Below are 17,989 nucleotides of genomic sequence, written 5' to 3'. Positions count from 1 at the left end.
TTGTGCACTTGATTTCCCTTAGATGATCTCACCCACAACTAAGAGTTTCTACAACCCAAAGTCGAAGACTTGATAAACCAATTTGTCTCACACAGAAAAGTCTATTGAATAGATAAATCTGTCTCCCACAGATATACTTATGAGTTTTGTTTCCGTCTTTTGATAAATCAAGGTGAACAAGAGACAATTGATACACCGGACTTCTATTCCCGAAAAACAGCCTAGTAATATCAATCACCTCACAATAATCTTAATCGTATGGTAGAGAAACAATATGTTTTGGAATCACAAATGATGAGACGAAGATGTTTGTAACTACTTTTTATCTTACCTATCGGAGATTAAATCTCGAGAAAATCATAGAGAAGATAGTACTCAATCACGATAGAAAACAGCAAGATCATAACAAGCAACTACATAGAAACAGTTGGGTCTGGCTTCATTTAACAAGCAACTACATAGAAAACAGTAAGATCTAATATATTTCAACCGTTAGACCGAACTTAGCTTGTTACACACAAATGAAAAATTACTTCATTTAGATATGAGTAACCGTACCTAAATGTGTACACCTTGTTGGCTCAACAATAGTTAACCGAGGTTAGCCATATGAACACTTTCATATCAACCTTATTCATCTTAACCATAACTAGTTCTAGAGTTGTTCAATTGTATATATTCTCATAGAAGTATACAAGACACAGTTGAAGCAAAATCGATTTTGATTCACTCGAATCAATTCATGAACATTATAGCCATGGTTTGCAAAAGATTGCATTGCTTAATATATAAATGTATTAGTTCATGAACAAACTGATTTTAGAACATAACCTACTCAAGTATGCAAACGGGTACACATACCTAAGTAGCCGGACTTAGTTTGGGTTCGCCAGTATGCGAACGGGTATGCATACCTTCCAAACTCAGTTGAATTTCCGGAACTTGAACCTCGCGCCAGTACGCATACCGGTATGCATACTAAGTTCCCGGGCTTTTATTAACCAACCAGTACGCATACGGATATGCATACTATGGTGCCCGGACTTGGAATAACTTGCAACAGTTAGCATACAAGTATGCATACTGTGATATATCCAATCATGGTTATTTGTTCTAAACTCCCATTTCAATTATTGAAACATTCTTAGAAGACGACAATAGCAGTCTCACACAAACTATTAGCTTAAAAGCAATTTTCAAGTGATCGAATTATTAATACGAAACATTCTGAGTCTACATCAAATGATTGTCTCACACAAATCATATAAGATGTTACAAGGCGATTTTCACATGGTTATCTTTTGACTTTCATCAAGAATATTAGATGAACTTGTTTAAATCGAAAGCTTTCCAACACATGTTTCGAGAAATATGTAAGCGAGTTAATCTCAGCTCGAAATATCAAATGTGTATAATCGAAGTCTATATAGTTATACGACTTTTGTCTCAAACAGGAGATAGAGTAGATATACTTAATTTTGAGTGATAAATGAGTTCAAGTCTCCACATACCTTTTGTTGATGAAGTTCCACAAGCTCCTCTTAGTAGTTTTTCGTCTTCAATCGCTGAACGTTGTGAAGTCTAATGCTCAACTACACTTTCTATCATAATCCGAGACTTAGCTATAAGTGGACTAGAAATCAAGACTTATAGTTTTGACAACTAAACTTGACAAACAAGCTTGAGATAGCAACGCTTGTGAGTTCGACCGGTCCGTGAACCATCAAGCAAATTGTAGTTCAGTAATTACCGAGTTCCTCACAGTTCACGAACAGGAAAACAAGGTTCGCGAACTTAAATACATCTCAGAACCTTTCCTTAGATTACATAGTTCACGAACTCTATGCAAATTTAGATGTCAACAGAAAACATTTCAAATTGCCTAATTCGTGAACTCAAAAAGTTAGTTCGCGAACTCTAAGTAAATTTGCAACAACTAAATCTTCAAATTGCACATTTCGCGCTAGAAAAGATGGTTTCAGATTTCAATGGTAATTTGGCGCTTTTAAGGAACTTCTTGCGTAAACATAGTTTATTAAAAAAACGAATCGATAAGTCCTTGGACATCCATTACTTGAGTTCGAGTCTAGAGATTAGTCAAATACAATCTTAAAATCAATTTTTTTTTGTATGTCATTATATACTAAAGCCATGCAACATTATCCCATAAGATAGAATGGTAGAAACAATGAGTAAATGGGATAGTTAGTCATCACATACCTTGTCGATGAAGTTCTCGTCGATGCCTTCGTGATCTTATGTTTTCAATATTAAATGGTATTCAATGATTTGGATACTCAACTACCTACATTTAATTTTAGTTCGTGACTGACTTTGGTAAACAATGAATCAAAAAATATTTTTGGTCGTCAACTAACATTAACAACAAGCTTGACATACCAATACTTATGGGTTCAACCGAGCAGTGCTTTAACAATTACAATATATAGTTACTCGCTATGTTTCTTGATATACTGATGTTGTCTATAATATTTGATTGCTATTAACGAAAGAAAATTGAAAGTTGTATAAAAAAAATGTCCCTGCTTTTTTAATAAATAAATAGTTATAAGCACTTTTTTTATTAAAAGAAAGATATAGAAAAACTTCCTAGTTTGAGGCCTACAGATTTCTTCATTTACCCAATAAAGAAGGATAATGGGTGTCTTAAGTGTGTTAAAATACTAAATTACCCTTTACACAAACTTAATAGTTCTAATCATCTAAACCAAATAAAAAACATAAATCATTTCTACTAACAATGTTTAATCAAAACCTTTTTTTTTCAGTTTCCATGATAATCAAAACTAAAACATAATCATAAAACAATTCAATTCTCCATTTTTTTGGGTTTTCAAAAAATATTTATCGGCGACAACAATTCGAGTGATTAAGTTAAATCCTTTTAATATGTTCCTTTTAAGAGGGATTCATAAATGATTTAACTATGAATCTCTAAAATTTCTCCTCAAATTTTTCTTAAACTCAACCAGAATCGGTTGATATAAACATTAACATAAATCGATAGTTGTTTATGTTCCCAAAAATCGGTAGATATAGTACACCGATATAAACAGATTTTGGGTTGATGTGATGAACATCAACCATAATCAGTATATGTTAATGCATATATCAACCGATTTATTAACCATGTTTGAATTTTTTGCACAAACCCTGAATATTTTATCTTTATATTATACAACATGAAAATAGGTATTGAACACAAAAAGAATGAGATCATTCCGACAACGGACGAAGAAGCTATGATCAAAACAGTCGAAGAAATACCCAGATTTACAATCGGTTTACGTGGGCATTTATGTAAATTGATTCTAGCAACAACAAAAAATCGCAGAAAAACTCTTGAATTTTACAATCGGTCTATGTTCTAAATCTTATAAACTGATTCCTAGAATCGGCTTTCAAGTGCATGAACGTATACCGATTCTAGGTTGAGATTTAAAAAATAATAATAATAATAATAAATAAATCATGTTTTGATGATGATTCAAGATTAACTGATTTCTAGATTAACATGATTAAACATCAATTAATCACCCGAATTAACACTTATTAATCATGAGTAAACTAGCCATTTTATTTTAAATGTCTGTTTTTGTCTCGTAGTGGCAGGCCTCAAATAAAAATGCCTAGGGCTCAAATTAGGAAGGATAAAAAAAAGTTTATCAGCAAACACAGTACAAAACAAAGATAAAAAAAAAAAGGAGGAAAAACAAAGAGTCTCCATCTTCCATATCAATCTCTTATGGAGTAAGTTTTTCCTTCTGTGTTCCATCATCTAGAAACACATTTCAAATCCGTAGTAAGTTTCCGTTTATTAATTGTATTTATACCAACAATTTTAGATCACAAGATTAGATGGAAAACCGTAAGTTTTCATTCATTTAAAATCTATTTCATGATTGTTATATTTCACTGCTAGGTATGTTCAACTCATCATTTTGGAGAGCGATATTTAGGGTCTTACACGTTTATGGAGAAAAAATTTGTATTCTGGTTACCTGCACCCAGCAGTAGTGGTTCTTGTGACGCCAATAGTCTTTTATTAACAAATCTGCTTTCTGTAACTTTAATTGTAAGGAAATGAAAGAAAAAAAAAAGATTTAATGGAAAAATATGGAACTTTAGTGGATTCATCATTCTAGATTAGAGAGATTGTATACGTGAAACTTTGTAAAACCTGCACTGGTGCAACATTTTTGAACCTAAATGCCCCGTAGTAACTGACGTTTCGACCTGGGTTGGCTCTCCCTATAAACCAAATAAGTTAGAATCTCGGAAATTCCTAAGGAAATTTCATCTAGATTAGCATATTCTGAATGGAATGGATTGTAGTAGGTGACTACACCCAAGTGCTCGATCCCTCTGAAAAGCAAGGCGGCTTGCCTTTCAATATCATGGAAGTTGGCCCTTTCATTAGACTTCTTCAAAGAGCTGGTCTGGCTGACTTAGGTTTTTCAGGAAATAATTTCACTTGGGATAATCAAAGGGAGGGTTGTAAAAACATTCAAGAAAGGTTGGAGAAAGCTTTCATCAATGACTGATGGATAAACCTTTATCTTATATCTTCAATAACACATCTCCCTCACATTGGCTTTGACCATAGCGCAATTAGGTTGGATGTAACTCCCAATTTGGATTTCAACAAAAAAATTCCCTTTAAGTTATTTGACACTTGGTTACATGATAAATCTTGCATCCAACTAATATATAATACTTGGGGGATACTTCCTTGACAGAACCAATTGAAGTAGTTCTTTATTATTTAAAAAGCCTAGGAGAAAATCTCACCATATGGAGGAAAACGTTTTTGGAGTCCGTGATTAAAAAAAAACTAAAACTTTTAAAAGAAATTGATCACCTGAAGGTTTCTGACCATTTCCATAGAAAACAATTTCTTTTGAATGAAATTTTTTTAAACTAGAAACGCTCTACAATACTCAAGAGGCAATAGCCAAACAAATTTCAAGAGATAATTCAGTGAATTTAGGTGAAAGGAACACTAAGTACTTTCACATTAAAACTCTGAAAAGAAGAATAAGGAATATGATAGACTGCTTGCTTAGTCAAAATGGGGATGTTCTGCATAAGAACTCCCTTATTGATGAGGAATTAAAACTACATTTAAAAACCTTTTCACGTCATCTCCAATTGATCCAGATCAGGGGCTCGTGGGTTTAATCCCAAAAGTGATATCTGATCAGGATAATGTTATGTTGTTATCAACTCCAACTGCTGAGGAAGTTTTGAAGGTAGTAAAGGCGATGAAACCAAACAAGTCACCGGGACCAGACAGTTTCCCATTGAGCTTTTTCAAACATAATTGGGAATTATTAGGAAATCAAATAGTTACAATTATACAAGTGGTTTTCAAAACAAAAAAAACTAAACCCCAAACTAATGATACCTTTGTGTTCTTAATCCCTAAAATAAAAAATCCAAAAACACCTAATGATTTTAGACCTATGGGCCTAAGTAATAGGTTATAGGGGTTAAAATATGAGTTTAATTTCTTACAAATAGGTTTAAGGTCTTCTTACAGATAATGATATCTCCAAATTAGTTGGCTTTTTTATCTTCAAGACAAATAGAAGACAACATCATAGTTTCGCATGAGGTTATTCACTCACTAAAGAAAGTGAAAACCAAGAATGGGGGTATAGGGGTTAAAATTGGCATGTCAAAGGCTTTTAACATGGTCAATTGGGATTTCTTGATACAAACACTTTCTTCTTTTGGTTTCAGCAAAGACTGGTGTAGTATGATCCACCAATGTGTTTCCACTGCTTCCATAGCAATCTTACACAATGGTACACCAGGTGATTTTTCACTCATACAAGAGAACTGAGACAAGGAGATCCACTATCTCCTTATCTCTTCCTAACATGTATGGAGGTTTTATCAAGGCTTTTAATTGCTAAGGAACAAACCAAACATATCACTGGAATCAAAATTTCCATACATAGCCAGCCTATTTCTCATTTAATTTTTGCAGACGACTGTCTGTTGTTTTCCAAAGCAAATCTTGTAAGTTGTAAAAATATTTAAAATATCATTAGTCAGTATAGTAATGCGTCAGGGTAACTTATAAACTTTTCAAAGTCATAAAAATTTTTCAGCAAAAAAAATCATTATAAACATAAGAGAATAATGATTAGGCTATTAAAAAAAAAATAAGCATCACATACCCTTACCTAAGAGCACCTTTGTTCATAGATAGATCAGAAATAAAAACTTTTGACAAAATTGTGCAAAATATGGAGACGAGAGATAAAAGTTGGAATGCTAAAACAATGGTTCGGGTGAGTAAGATGATACTCAATAAATCGTTTATGTCCAGTCTGCCTATATACCCAATGGAAATTTCTCTTTGCCAGTAAAAAGAACTTATAAAATTGACGTCATTCAACGAGGCTTTTGGTGGGGAAAACAAAGTAACTCTAAGAGTTTCTACCCAATTAGTTGGGACTTCCTTTGTGAACTCATAGAACTAGGAGGATTAGGTTTTAAATAAACTAAAAAAAATGAAGAAGGTAATGATTACTAAGCTTGCTTGGAGATTAGCAACCAAACAGAATACTCTATGTAGCTTTGTGTTAAAGGATAAATACTTTAGAGATACAATTGTTTTCCATGCCAAGAAACATTACAATGCTTCTTGGATATGGAGATGTATTCTGCAGGATGTTTCACTAATTCATCAGTTCAACTGCTGGGAGATAGGTGATGGTAAGTTAATTCATGTATGGACAGACAAATGGATACCAGGTACGGAACAAAATCTCTTATCTTACTGTGGTAATCAACTGAACTCTTTAACACTTGTATCTGAGTTATTCGACTCAAATACGAAGAAGTGGAATGAAAAGGAAGTTAGAAATAACTTCCCGACTGACATTTCTGAAAGTAGAACGAAGCAGGATAACTTAAGATGACTATTCACTCAAAGTGGGATAGTTACTGTGAAATCAATGTATCAAAAACTTAAAAACCTATCGATGATCAAACTAGGATGGAAAATATATCTTTCTGGAAACTCAATATCTCACAAAGAATTAAGATCTTTTTGTGGAAATGTATACTTAATGATCTCCATGTTTGGAAAAAGTTGGGTCATTACATGAAAGACATAGATTTACAACGCATCTTTTGTGATCATGAATGTGAATCCTTAAAACATTTATTTTTGGAGCGTCCACTGGTGCACTCGAACCATAGAGATCATAATGCTCTGTCCTTTTCTGTTATGTACTCAGATTGGATTGCAGGGAACTGTAGTAATTGTGACATAGAAATAATGGTTACAAAATGCTGGCTGATTTTGAAGGAAAGATGTTTGAAAATATTTCAGTCCAAATCTACCACAACATTACAATTAGCTTTAGCAGTCCAGAGACACATGAATTTTACTGTGAAATTTCATATCATAGGATAACAAATGTTACTCTGAAAAAATTCAAAGTATCCGAATATTTACAAATAGGAAAGGTAGAACGAAACAGGATAACTTAAGATGACTACTCACTCAAAATGGGATATTTACTGTGAAATCAATGTATCAAAAACTTAAAAACCCATCGATGATCAAAGTAGGCTAGCAAATGTATCTTTCTGGAAACTCAATATCTCACAGAGAATTAATGCCTTTTTGTGGAAATGTATACGTAATGCTTTCCCTGTTTGGAAAAAGTTGGGTCAGTACATGAAAGACATAGATTTGAAATGCATCTTTTGTGAACATGAATGTGAATCCTTAAAACATCTATTTTTGTAGTGTCCACTAGTGCATTCGAACCATAGAGATCATAATGCTCTGTCCTTTTCTGCTACGTATTAAGATTGGATTGCAGGGAACTGTAGTAATTGTGACATAGAAATAATGGCTACAAAATGCTGGTTGATCTGGAAGGAAAGATGTTTGAAAATATTTCAGTCCAAATCTACCACAACATTACAATTAGCTTTAGCAGTCCAGAGACACATGAATTTTTGGTCCCCACTGAATGCAAATAAAAATGAAATTTCATATCATAGGATAACAAATGTTACTCTGAAAAAATTCAAAGTATCCGAATATTTACAAATAGGAAAGGTAGAACGAAACAGGATAACTTAAGATGACTACTCACTCAAAATGGGATATTTACTGTGAAATCAATGTATCAAAAACTTAAAAACCCATCGATGATCAAAGTAGGCTAGCAAATGTATCTTTCTGGAAACTCAATATCTCACAGAGAATTAATGCTTTTTTGTGGAAATGTATACATAATGCTCTCCCTGTTTGGGAAAAGTTGGGTCAGTACATGAAAGACATAGATTTGAAATGCATCTTTTGTGAACATGAATGTGAATCCTTAAAACATCTATTTTTGGAGTGTCCACTAGTGCATTCGAACCATAGAGATCATAATGCTCCGTCCTTTTCTGCTATGTATTCAGATTGGATTGCAGGGAACTGTAGTAATTGTGACATAGAAATAATGGCTACAAAATGCTGGCTGATTTGGAAGGAAAGATGTTTGAAAATATTTCTGTCCAAATCTACCACAACGTTACAATTAGCTTTAGCAGTCCAGAGACACATGAATTTTTGGTCCTCACTGAATGCAAATAAAAATGAAATTTCATATCATAGGATATCAAATGTTACTCTAGAAAAATTCAAAGTATCTGAATATTTACAAATAGGAAAGGTAGAACGAAACAGGATAACTTAAGATGACTACTCACTCAAAATGGGATATTTACTATGAAATCAATGTATCAAAAACTTAAAAACCCATCGATGATCAAAGTAGGCTAGCAAATATATCTTTCTGGAAACTCAATATCTCACAAAGAATTAAGGTCTTTTTGTGGAAATGTATACATAATGCTCTCCCTGTTTGGAAAAAGTTGGGTCTCCACATGAAAGACATAGATTTGAAATGCATCTTTTGTGAACATGAATTTGAATCCTTAAAACATTTATTTTTGGAGTGTCCACTAGTGCATTCGAACCATAGAGATCATAATGCTCTGTCCTTTTCTGCTATGTACTCAGATTGGATTGCAGGAACTGTAGTAATTGTGACATAGAAATAATGGCTACAAAATGCTGGCTGATTTGGAAGGAAAGATGTTTGAAAATATTCAGTCCAAATCTACCACAACGTTACAATTAGCTTTAGCAGTCCAGAGACACATGAATTTTTGGTCCCCACTGAATGCAAATAAAAATGAAACTTCATATCACAGGACATCAAATGTTAATGTCACTTCGAACTGCGCAACCGAGCTTGGACTAAACCCCTATCTACTCAATCCAAAGTAAATTTTGATGCATCCTGGATTGACTCTTCTTCTCCTGCGGGTTTGGGTCTAATCTTACGTTCTGATACAGGAACCGCTGTCCAGGCTAAAGCTGGAACCTTCAATGCTTCCTCTGCAGAAGAAGCAGAAGCCCCGATCTCCTGGAAGCTACTACTTGCGCAAAAAGTATGGACCAAAGCAACTTTTGGGTGGAAGGTGATTGCCAAAGGCTAATCCCGTTTGCGCTACTACTTGCGCAAAAAATATGGACCAAAACAACTTTTGGGGTGGAAGGTGATTGCCAAAGGCTAATCCTGTTTGTGCAAGATGAAGCAAGTAACATTTTTCTGCAGGAACCAAGCTATAGTTTCAGAAGCTATGAAGATTCTATTATCTTGTGAAAATACAGCAAAGGAAGCACGCAAAAGAGGAATCCACAAACAACAATGAATAATCATGCCTGATTACATCACATCTGCACTTTAGACTGTCAACTTTCTGTTCAATCTGTTTTTCAAATTTCTAGTCGGTCGATACCAGTATCTCATACCACTGTAATGAGATAAACCAACACTTTGGACATTCCTTTGTTCCCGTAATTTGCTTTTAATTAACTTTCCAAAAAAAAAAAAAAACTGACGCTTTGCATCAAATACCATTACAAACTTCCTGGTGTATACAGTTTTGAAACTAACTCGGCCTAAAAATGAACATTTATGGAACCCAACCATCAAACAGTGTAATCAATGGCTTTATGAGATCACAAAGAAGGAAAGAGAAAAGCAAAAAAAATATTATTAAAAAAAATAAACACATAAATTTGACGGATTCTTGGTCGAAAAAGAGAACCCAACAGTTAAATAGGAATACCAAGAAAGAATTAGATAAGCATGGTGTGGAATGTGAAGCTATTACGAAGACGTTCTACTGCCTCCGGAACTTCTCACGGGATGGAAATAAGGATGGGCCTGCATGTAAAACAATCATCAACAGTATGGTACACAAGCTGAAAATTCAATAATTCTAAAATTGTCTAACAACTCTTCAACCTACATGGCTGCTATATTTTCAATGTGTTGAGAAAAAACTACAGCACCTAATCCTGAACTAACGGCTGGAAGAGGCGTCCTAATTTAGGTTTAGTTCACTTGTCAAGTTACCGGAAACCTGATCTTACAAGATAAGTCGGGTTGCGGGTCAGGGCTCAGGTCCGGTTAGGAGTTAGCCACTTGAAATGGAACTGTAATGGACACCAAATCAGCTCCAGTTATGTTTGTTACCGGAAACCTGATCTTACAAGATAAGTCAGGTTGCGGGTCAGGGCTCAGGTCCGGTTAGGAGTTAGTCACTTGAAATGGAACTGTAATGGACACCAAATCAGCTCCAGTTATGTTTGTTACCGGGGAACCATACACCCCACTAGTCGACTAATCACTAATGCATCAGCGAGGTCCATATACATGCTTTCAAGGATTAAAGAACCATACTGAGTGAAATTACCATTGCTTCTTTAGCGGTGGGTCTTTCCTGGTGATCGTAACGCAGCAACTTGTCCAGAAAATCTATAGCCTGCAAAAGAAATGAAAAAAGTAGGCAGATTTAGTAAAGGAAACCAAGTAGTTCTCGAGCTAGTATTTAGATGGTAAACACACTACCTCTGGAACTGCTAAATGCTGGTTATCAGCATTCACAAACTTCGTCCACGGCTTCCTGCTATGCCTGCAAAAAGAGAGGATCTTCTAACAAATATTCCTTGGACATGCTATAACATAAAATGCAGAGAAAATAAGTTAATTAGCAACCTCCCAACCATAGCTTCCAGGTGTGGGTCCAACTGCAGGCGGTATTTGCTTAGATATGCATTTAAGTCATCTGTACCAAGCACCTGAGGGAACAGAACATATGAGCTCTGTGAGTAGATTTTTTAAATATATATATAATATATATATGAACAGAACATGCAGTTTACCCACTAGTTTAACGTATCTGATATTTGTCCAAGGTTTGACAAATTATATAAGAGGATAATCTCTAAGGTTCCAAACTTCATCTGGAAGCACCAACAGTTAACTGAAGAGTCGTTCCACATGTTTTTGCAAGAGCGGGCCAATTTTCTTCTCCTTAGCTACAGTAATTTTGTAATGTATAGTCTTTTTAGTGATATTTTTAAAATGAAGTGTCCAGTCTAGTAATTTATATAGTGTCTTGTCTCTGCCTTGAGTTGTTCTATGTGGTTAGGTGATATATATTGGGATATCCTTCTCAAAAGCAAAATGTAGAAGCTTCCTAGAATACGTACTATAAACACAGAATGTGGATGAGACAGATTACAGTATATCAGCTAATTATTCTATAAAATGCCCATTATACCTCAATTCGCCGAGTATGTAGTAAAAAGCCAAAATTTCTGGGCACCTAGCGACTAAGCATTACCCAGAAGCTGATTAAGCAAAAAATGTCTAGGCTCTTCCTGGGGCCTAGTCCAGAACTTATTTTTTTGGAAGTTAACAAGTAAAGGCTAGCCTGAAGAACTAAATACATACATGATACCCCCCTAGTCCTTTAGGCACTAGTTCGACTTGGCTGCCTAACGACCACCTAATGACAAACTACACAGCAACCTATAACGTACTCCTGCCAGCCAATTTAAGGACAAGTTGTTCTGCATCAACTAACAGCAACATTTCAGCCAATCTCAAAACAAATTACATATAAGTTTCCTACACCTTTCTTGTTATGTGATGTCTTTTATGCATGATTCATACATATATAAGATAGAATGGTTTTAAGATAAGAATGGGGTGGAGGATAAGTCTAAGCTAGAATGAATTTGAGAGAAAAAATCTGAGAAAAGAATAGAGAAGGAAGAAGATCGATGAAAGTAAAGTTTCTCACAGTAAAATATCTTCATTCTTAATAACAAGATATATTTATATGCACAGCTGGTTGGTAACCCTTTCTTAGTCAAATTTTCCTACTTCAAAAATTAAAATAACGAGTAAAATGATATATTATATACTGTATCATTTTTGGGTAACACAACCGTGTCCGGCTGTATTATTACGAGTGTCCGTGTCCATAAGTACGAACACAGCCCAAAAAAAAAATGTTGCCGTGCCGTTGTAACACAGACTAGAACCCATATTTCAAAGTTCTACTTGAATTTATACTAGTTTCCGAACAATTTCTACTTATGACTTCATAAATTCGAGTGAGAAGGAAGACTATCTCAAACCCCAGTCATTCACAAAGGGTGGGGAAACTACCTAAGAATATCTAAGAGAGTTGGCTAAGATAGGGATATGTGCATATCACTGAAGATACGTTGTTAATTGCTCGAAGACCATGAGCAACAGATTCATTGGTTTTCAAGAGGATAAGTATTTCGTGCATGTATGCATCTATATATATATATATACATATCAGGTTTCTATAGATTGGGATTCTCCACCAATCTGTGATATTTATCAAGGTCACAAATTTTATTTCATGTCAACAGTTGGAGAAGATGCATATAATACTACATTTATTGCTGACATATTTCACACAGATTACTTCTGTCTAGGTAACTACGATTGAGATCTGCTCACACAGATAATCTCGACCATAGTTACTTAAAACTAAGTAATCTATGTGAAGATACCAACTGCCTGAATACCTGTCCTACAACGACACGGCAAAAAAAAAAATTGAGTCGTGTCAGTACGGACACGGACATGCGTCTCAATACGGCCAGACACGGCTGTGTTACCAGAAAAGGAAATATAATGTTCCCTCCACTTCAAAAAGATAGGCTTGTTCCATGAGTAGTTAGTATATGAAACAAGCCTATCTTTTTGAAACGGAGGGAGTATATTATTTTGCTCATTATTCTTATCATTTAAGTAGGAAAGTCTGACTAAGAAAGGGTTAACAACCAGCTACTAAACATATTTTATTATTAGGAAAGAAGATATTTTATACAGTACAGAAACTTAACTTCCACTGATCTTTCCTAAATTTTCTCTATTCTTTCTCAGACTTTTCCTCTCAAAATCATTCTATCCCAGACTTATTTTCCACACCATTCTTATCTCAAAAAGAAGCTATGAGTAGGAAAAGAAAGCTACAGAAGATATAGTTCTAGTTCGAGAGCACCAACTGAACAAGAATTAGCAAATTCTAGCCTTAATGTACCAAGTTACACACTCTACCACTATGTGGTGATTCAGTGGACAGTTGAGCTACAGGCCTACAACCATAGCTACATCTCTATGTGACCAAGAAGATAATTGGACAGTTCCATCAATGTAATGCCTTTTTGTACTAATCATACATACATATATGTATGTATGTATGTATTTTGCTAAGTTTGCTATCTTATATATGTATCAATCATGCGTATGTATTTTGTTAAGTTCACAATCTAAGTTAAACTAGTTATCAATATTGTGCTTACTGTGATAAGATATTCAAGTTGGCGTGTCATAGTAGCGTACTGGACACAAGACACCTACACCTAATAACAAACCCAACCATCACTATACAACTGCCTAAATACCACCATTGTAAAGCCCATGGATCCTTCTACTCTCCTTGAAAGCCAAACCCGTGGAATAACTAAAAAGTAATTCTTGCCTCTCAGTCTCACTAGTTCCCAGATGTATAGAAGTACCCAAACCTCGGGGGCTTGAATTGACAAGTATTTAAGAATGTACATATTTGATGTATAACTGACCAAACTACATATGCAGCAAAAGATCTAACCTGTGCATGAAATATCAAAAGAAAAGGTACTTTCAATATAATGTAAGCTTCTGAAGTTACCACATACCTTGGCAATCTTGACAAGTTGGTCATAATTATCATGCCCATAGAAAAATGGCTCCTTACGAAATATCTGCACAGAAAAGTAGCCAAATTATTGAGTAATAATAAAATGTGGATTCACATAACTTAACACCGAATCGAATGATGTACCCCCTCACCAGATAATGTCTACTTGTCTATGGGTGCAAAATTGAAATAAGTTGAATACTGCTAATATGTGCACCTTTGCCAAAAGATCTTAACATTTTACATTCAAATATATATTAAAGAAAAAAAACTCCATTCCGGGGTTGTAAACAGAATGAACTCCATTCTGGGGTGGTAAACAATTGTTGATAGTAGACCAACAGATTCTAGGATCTGGGTCTAGGAACTCCTTGAAATGAAAGATAAGAGGAACGAGGTTGATATTTAATACTGTGCCACAGTATGTGCACTGATGTCAACAATAAATTAGGAGTACTCACCATCCCAGCAAACATACAACCAAGGCTCCACAAGTCTAAAGAGTAATCATAATCTTGCAAATCCACAAGAAGTTCTGGGCCTTTAAAATATCTGTCAAAAGAGCGTAAGTCAGTGAAACAAATTACTGCAAATAGCAGCATGCCAAGATGCAAACCAAGAGAATCAACAATTGTCTCAAATGAGATGATTATTGTTATTATTGCAGAAAATTAGGTAAGATTCAGTAATAATGCCACAATATAACCGTGCAGAAATCTCTACAATCCACCAAAGACCGAGGTGACATGCAACCATAAGTGTAGGTCATGTGTATAAATGCTTCTCAGAGGGAGAAAATTTGACATGGTCAAAGAAATCTCTATAATCCACCAGAAGACCGAGGTGACACGCTACCATAAGAGTAGGTCATGTGTATATATGCTTCTTAGAGGGAGAAAATTTGACATGTCAAAGAAAGAGTAGTGAACAGTTTGTAAAGACCAAATGCAGAAATCAAGCATACCTAGAAGCAACACGAACATTATATTCTTTTCCTGGATGATAGAACTCCGCGAGACCCCAGTCTATAAGTCGAAGCTTTCGCTGCTCATGGTCAATCATCACATTGTGAGGCTTCACATCTCGGTGCATTATACCTTGTGAATGACAAAATTCTAATGCCTACATACGATATGAGGGCCAAGATAAGCAAATGTTTTTTGTTCGCCCTTTTGCAAGAGAAATTTAAGAAGCTTCCTGCTACTTGAAAGTGAAAGCTTAAATAGTACAAAAAGAACATCAAGGGGTAACTTGCCAACATTTAACTGTATGAACAAGATACAACATCATTATCTTTTCAAGGAGAACTACTTGCGCGAAACTTCAAAAACTTGCCTTCAACAATTCATGGATATAATATCTGGTATCAAAGTCCGTCAATTTTGGATAAAGAACTTTGAAATCAGTGTTATTCACATATTCAAACACAAGACTAGGAGTCTTCGACTGCTGATCTCTAACGATATCTAGCAACTTCACAATGTTTGGTCCACCACAAAGGTTTTGGAGTATTTTTATCTCCCTCTTTATCTGCATGTCCATAAAATAAGAAGGAAGTTCAAGCAAAGCATTATTAAAAGATGAAAAATGACACAAATAATCATAATATAAGTGCTAATAATGCAAATTGGTTATACGGTGTTCAAAATAATAGATAAGATCAAAAATACTCGGTAGAAATATAAAATAGAAGCAGCAATAACAAGAATTTCCTAGAAACACCAACATGACTAAGAAGGGAGTCTGACTTATCCAATGGGTGTTTTGGATGAAAAAGGTTGGCTTATGCTACCCAATTTAAGCATCTAAATTGCTTTGAAAATAAGCATAGCTAAACATATGCACAATAAGTATGACAATTATGTGTGTTTACCATAAGATTAAGGCTAACAACTTTCTGTTCAACCATCTAGCCGACTAAAGTGGATGGTGAGCATATGCCTAATGCCACTGGTAACACCTAGTTGTCATGTACAATGTGGTGTAGCTTCTCTGTACAAACCAACAAAATCTGCCTTGGGCAGCTGTATAAATATTCATTATGTGAACTATCATTAGTGCAACCAGTTGAGGTCTAATTAACCTAAACAGCAGTTTGATATTCAAAAGAAAGACTACATCTTTGCCGTACAAATACCACACAATAAGACTTTTGCATGAGAGTTCGTATAAAACTATACTGTATTGCAAACATAGTGGATGATATTTTTCGAGCAAGCTAATATAGCATAGGTGCCTTTTAATTCCAATTCAGGACAAAAAATATGCATTTTTCGCACATATTTGTAGGCTATTTATACACCCATTACAAACATACACTTTCTTGATTATGTTCTGTTCTTTCCTAATGGGTACACTAAGTTTAACAGGATTCAAAAGATCAAAAATTAAGCTCATGATTGCAATGATTTTATGTATAATAACTAATAACCTCAGACATCCAGGAAAAAAGCATAAAATTTTTATAAGAAAATATTCACCTTCTTCTTCTTAACGGGCTTAAGAATCTTAATAATGCAACGCTCATTGTCTGTAGAATGCACACCTTCAAAAACCTCACTATATTTCCCCCTCCCTACCTTCCTAACAACCTCATATTCATCTTGTTCTCTGAAAATAAAATAACAGCAGTATCAAAAACTATACATAAGAATCCATAAAACAAGGAGATTTTTAATTGGATTAGTTAAAATTACCCCCATTGAACAGTAAGAGATTCGTAATCCCAATAATCTTTAGGACGAATGACATTCGCATCAGCATGAACCCTAGCATTGGATGCAGCTCCAGGAGCTCTAGTGGCTTTACCAATTCGCTGAGCCAGATTTTCTTGTAGTGATGAAGGGTGGCGAAGATTCGCTTGGTTTTGCGGGCCTGTATGATCGAGTGGCACACCACAAAAAATCCTTCGAAACCCTAAGGACGGTAATTCTTTTGATCTTGTTTTTACGATAGATATGAGATTGGGGTGGAGTAGATGATTAGAAGAACCACAAAGAAATGCTAGTTGCTGGTGAGAGATGAAGAATTGAAATGGCCTAACGGCCATGAAACAAAAGAAGAGTCGAAGAAAAGGAAGAAGAAAAAAGCAGAATTTGGTCTTTCCATTTCTTTTTATTTTGCTTTCTGAGAAAAAAAAAGAAGATTGCTGTACGCCCTAGGAGGACGGCTGATATTTAGATTTCAATCGGATCCTCGAGATGTGTCGGACGTCGGAGAGTCGACGATGCTTACCTCCCGGATATGGCCAACACAGTACCCGTTTCTATTACAACCCAAAACCATAAATGCTAATTTTAGGGAGGTGAGGCCCATCCAATGGGAGATGGCAATTTCTTAGGCCTATTCTTATGCACTAAAAATCTGATTTGGCATAGCAGGTAGCATGGCAAAATAGAGGTGCTACTATGGCAAAATTGTTAAGTGGTCGAGTAACTAGCGACCGTTTTTGTGAATAAAGCTAGAGATATTAATATCATCATTGGTGATATTCACAATAACCCTCGCCCATTACTCTATTGTTAACCATCGTATTTATAACAGTTATTTCCCCCTGCTGCACTTTATATATACGCTCTTTTACTTCGTTGAATGACTCGCACGTACTTCTACACACATTTTATCAATTTATTTATCTGTATTTTCGAATTTGAATTTTATAATCATTAATGGTGAGTTCTGATGAAGAGGGGGATATTCATATCAATATGTTTAAATCTCAACAACAAATGCATCAACGGAGTATGCAACAACTTGGGGATGAGGAAGAAGGAGATAAAGAACTAATGAATACACAAATGCTCATACATTCGGGTCAAATACCTAGAGTTCCAGAGGCTCGAGAAGTATTCTCAAGAAG

General features: G+C 35.0%; 1 protein-coding gene across 1 annotated transcript; it reads right to left on the bottom strand.

The window, feature by feature from the left end:
* Positions 1-9,910: 9,910 nt before the first annotated feature.
* LOC113283474 (casein kinase II subunit alpha-like) lies at positions 9,911-17,253 on the bottom strand. Its single transcript, XM_026532744.1, has 10 exons — positions 16,827-17,253; positions 16,611-16,740; positions 15,466-15,660; positions 15,095-15,252; positions 14,592-14,682; positions 14,129-14,194; positions 11,118-11,200; positions 10,971-11,034; positions 10,816-10,884; positions 9,911-10,283 (listed from the first exon to the last, which is right to left on the bottom strand). The coding sequence occupies exons 1-10, from the start codon at positions 17,177-17,179 to the stop codon at positions 10,227-10,229; spliced, it is 1,266 nt and encodes a 421-aa protein (XP_026388529.1). The 5' UTR covers positions 17,180-17,253; the 3' UTR covers positions 9,911-10,226.
* Positions 17,254-17,989: the final 736 nt, after the last annotated feature.

This window comes from Papaver somniferum, chromosome 5 (assembly GCF_003573695.1).
Source record: "Papaver somniferum cultivar HN1 chromosome 5, ASM357369v1, whole genome shotgun sequence".
In the NCBI taxonomy this organism is placed as follows: Eukaryota; Viridiplantae; Streptophyta; class Magnoliopsida; order Ranunculales; family Papaveraceae; genus Papaver; species Papaver somniferum.
The sequence above is the reverse complement of the archived record's forward strand: the minus strand, read 5'-3'. Positions and strand labels throughout refer to the sequence as shown.

Bases quoted from the DNA above. Each gene is read 5' to 3' on its own strand.
- LOC113283474 (XM_026532744.1), bottom strand. From the start codon at position 17,179: ATGGCCGTTAGGCCATTTCAATTCTTCATCTCTCACCAGCAACTAGCA. The intron at 15,253-15,465 runs GCAAGTTTTTGA...TATCGTATGTAG, and splicing joins ATATCCATGAATTGTTGAAG to GCATTAGAATTTTGTCATTC. The intron at 10,885-10,970 runs GTAGTGTGTTTA...TTTCTTTTGCAG, and splicing joins AGCATTTAGCAGTTCCAGAG to GCTATAGATTTTCTGGACAA.